At 38.4% G+C, this 3222-nt stretch overlaps 1 protein-coding gene across 1 annotated transcript; it reads right to left on the bottom strand.

Moving 5' to 3' along the window:
• Positions 1 to 243: 243 nt before the first annotated feature.
• On the bottom strand, positions 244 to 2864 carry LOC143420998 (uncharacterized). The gene is made up of 11 exons (XM_076889632.1): positions 2846 to 2864; positions 2562 to 2758; positions 2347 to 2466; positions 2223 to 2270; positions 2058 to 2141; positions 1884 to 1949; positions 761 to 821; positions 613 to 663; positions 480 to 524; positions 331 to 395; positions 244 to 254 (listed from the first exon to the last, which is right to left on the bottom strand). The coding sequence occupies exons 1-7, from the start codon at positions 2862 to 2864 to the stop codon at positions 768 to 770; spliced, it is 588 nt and encodes a 195-aa protein (XP_076745747.1). The 3' UTR covers positions 244 to 254; positions 331 to 395; positions 480 to 524; positions 613 to 663; positions 761 to 767.
• Positions 2865 to 3222: the final 358 nt, after the last annotated feature.

Raw genomic sequence — 3222 nt, 5'->3', positions numbered from 1 at the left:
GCACAGCAGGACGCAGATCTTCAACAACTGCTGGCTCCTGTGTCAGGCAAATGGGGATGAAAACATAGTTATTTCTCTGTTGCAGAACAGTTTTTTAACAGTTATTCAAATGTCACTAAACATGTAATTACACTACTGTTTAAAGTGAATACTGACCTGACTGACTTCCTGGAACTTGCGTTTTTTCAGTCTGAAAATGGGCACGTGTTGTCCTTCAAGCACTGCTTTGGCTTCCTCTGTCCAGCTTGCCAGAGCTTAACAGAAAATGTTGATATTGTTAAGGTGTGTAAACTTTGACACGACATAGAACAGAAGTCAAAATATAAATACCTCCTGAGATCAAAGTTCTCCATCAACAGCAAGCACCACCATTTACGCAAGTAGGGCATGTCTGACTGTAAAATATTAATATGAAACATGTTTAACAACTTTCAAAAGGTTCAAGACTCCATTGCTGTGAAAGTAAATAGAATACTTACTATAGTATAGTCAAATGAAGCATCCAGTGCCACGTACAGAGCAGACTATTTGGAAGAAAAAATAAAAATGTCATTTTTTTAGAAGCTTAAATTAGCTTCTGTATGAATCTCAAGAAGAGAAGAGAAAAATTACCATCAGCATGAAGATCCCACAGTCAACTCCATAGTCTTGGCTTGGAAAACCCTGTATTACATTGAAAATAAAGGCTCGTTAATAAAATCCCTTAAAAGAAGACTAGTGTAATTCATATTATTCACCATTCACTTAAACTAGCACATACCTTCAAGTCAAAGCTCTTTTTTTCTGACCACTGCCCGGGAATGATCTTCACTGCAAGATTCCTTTTTTTTTAAAGACAGTTACATTCACAAGTTAACAGATGTCATCATGATGGGTGTGAAATGTTTATTGCTAATAGCACCAACTGTAACTACAGGCCTCAGGAACACGACCTCAACAAAACAGCATAACAAAATGAAAAAGTACAGTCACATGCTCACAGTTGGTCAAAATAAAGCATTAACAGCTTTAAGTTAAGGTTGGCATATTTTACAAACTAATTTTTAATGGTGTTTTATGTTAAACTAGAACATTTGAAGACCCTATTTATGTCTGAAACTCATCTAAAGACAGCATCACTGACTTGATCATAATTTGAAGATGAGAAATAGAATAAAATGTTGAAGCATCATGCTGATATATCCATCCATCCATTCATTTCCGCTTATCCTTTTCAGGGTCGCGGGGGGCGCTGGAGCCTATCCCAGCTGTCATAGGGCGACAGACTGGACAGGTCGCCAGTCTGTCGCAGGGCCAACACACAGGGACAGACAACCATTCGCACTCACATTCATTCACACAGTGACACCTAGTGGCAATTTGGATTATCCAATTAACCTATCCCCACAAGCTGCATGTCTTTGGACGGTGGGAGGAAGCCGGAGTACCCGGAGGGAACCCACGCAAACACGGGGAGAACATGCAAACTCCACACAGAAACTTGCTGATATAGTTTATAAAAAAAAGCATGCGAGTGTACTGTATGTGTGAACACTCAAGATCAGCAGAACATGATCTGGGATGCACTTAAGCTGGAACACTGAACAGGTTCCTGAAAACTCCGGAACAAACCAAAAATGCTTATAAAAATGTGACCTCAAAAGTGAAACATATTGTTGGCCACCAAATCCTGCCTTGGTGTATAATGGGTCAAGAAAGAGGATTTCTCTTTTAGGTGGCTTCAGTACCTAAAAGACAGTTAGCCATGACTTCAAACCTGAAAACAATGTCATTGCAAGCGATCACAATCAAAGACTTTTGAAACTGCGTCATAAAAGCTTGAATACATCTCAGACACATAGCAAAATTCTAACAGTTTGTATGTGTCAAAAAACAAGACTTACACACAACTGGAAATGACCAGGTGTCCAGAGAGGGAGAACTATGATGTCCATCCTCTGAGCATCAGTCTGAAACAGAATTGTATTTTTAAGTATCCTGTATGTGAACTCGCACCAAAGTTATAAAAAAAATCATTTTGATTACTTGCTTGTTTCTTTAAAGGACGGTACACTTACAGGAAAGGACTGCAATGGATCACAGCCATAGGGTGCAAGCCAAGTCCGGGTGACATACAGATTTTCTATGTAAATGCTTATCCCCTAGAATGTAAAAAAAAAAACATTTAAAACAACAACTCTTTAAATTATAGCTTGACAATCATCATATACAACATACAGTACCTTTGACTGAACAATTTTAGTGATAAGCTCAAAACAGCCATTTCCAATCTGAAACAGAAAAAATCATGATAACAATGAATGTACACTTTATTTTTTCATATTCGTAGAAAACAAAAATACTTACAGTCGATTCCATTTCTTTGTTTAAACCCAGTGTCCAAAAATCTGACCGCGTGAGGCATCCAGAAGACGTTTCAACAATCAGCTCATCTTTGGGTCTGCTGATGTCCAGAACATAGTTGAGCTAAAAAAAAACAGATAGGTGTCATAGACTGTGGATGACCAAATCAGATAAGCACTAAAAGTTGCACTTTGCGACATCTGAAAACTTTAACATACAAGCTGTTGTTGGCCAGGGTGCGGTACAAAACACCATGATGAACGGCTGGCCAAAATGTTCTCAGGCTTTGTCAGAGCTTCGCACGGTGATCCACACAGGTCAGGAAAAGTTGCATCTGTTGACCTTCTATTGGCTTTCTTGTTGTCAACTCTTTTCTGAGGTTCTATAGGGATTTTAACAGGTTTCAGACAAAACACTACATAGAATGTATATTAAATGCATACAAATGCAAGAAAAATAAGCACTATTTATAGAAGGAAATTCATTTGAAACAGCATGTAACAAATTCGTTTATGAGCCATCAACTACAACAAGATAATGAATGCAAGCTTATTATTTCACCTATATATGACAATCACTATTCAAAATAAGAAATTTTACCAGTGTCACCAGACATTGAAGGTGCCGGGTTCAACACCGTTTCTGTGATTTCTCTGAGTTTATTGCACACCTGTGGGGCTAGGTACACAAAGAAAAGAATATACACACACAGATAGGAACAAATCTAACATGTAAACAATGGTAGCGTTCTGGTCATGAGACAATGCATGTACTTACCTACGACAGCTTGACCCAGTGCCGACAATGAGATATTGATCTTTCCAAGTCGACCATGTCTTAGCTGCCTCTCCAGAAGTTTCTTGTTGGTGACAGTGTTAT

The sequence above is a fragment of the Maylandia zebra genome, linkage group LG11, assembly GCF_041146795.1.
Source record: "Maylandia zebra isolate NMK-2024a linkage group LG11, Mzebra_GT3a, whole genome shotgun sequence".
Taxonomy (NCBI): domain Eukaryota; kingdom Metazoa; phylum Chordata; class Actinopteri; order Cichliformes; family Cichlidae; genus Maylandia; species Maylandia zebra.
The sequence above is the reverse complement of the archived record's forward strand: the minus strand, read 5'-3'. Positions and strand labels throughout refer to the sequence as shown.

What these genes read in the sequence shown, in the direction of transcription:
- LOC143420998 (XM_076889632.1), bottom strand. An exon ending in ATCCATTGCAGTCCTTTCCT is followed by an intron (nt 1,950 to 2,057) that starts GTAAGTGTACCG and finishes ATTCTGTTTCAG; the next exon opens with ACTGATGCTCAGAGGATGGA. An exon ending in CTGGTCATTTCCAGTTGTGT is followed by an intron (nt 822 to 1,883) that starts GTAAGTCTTGTT and finishes TTAAAAAAAAAG; the next exon opens with GAATCTTGCAGTGAAGATCA.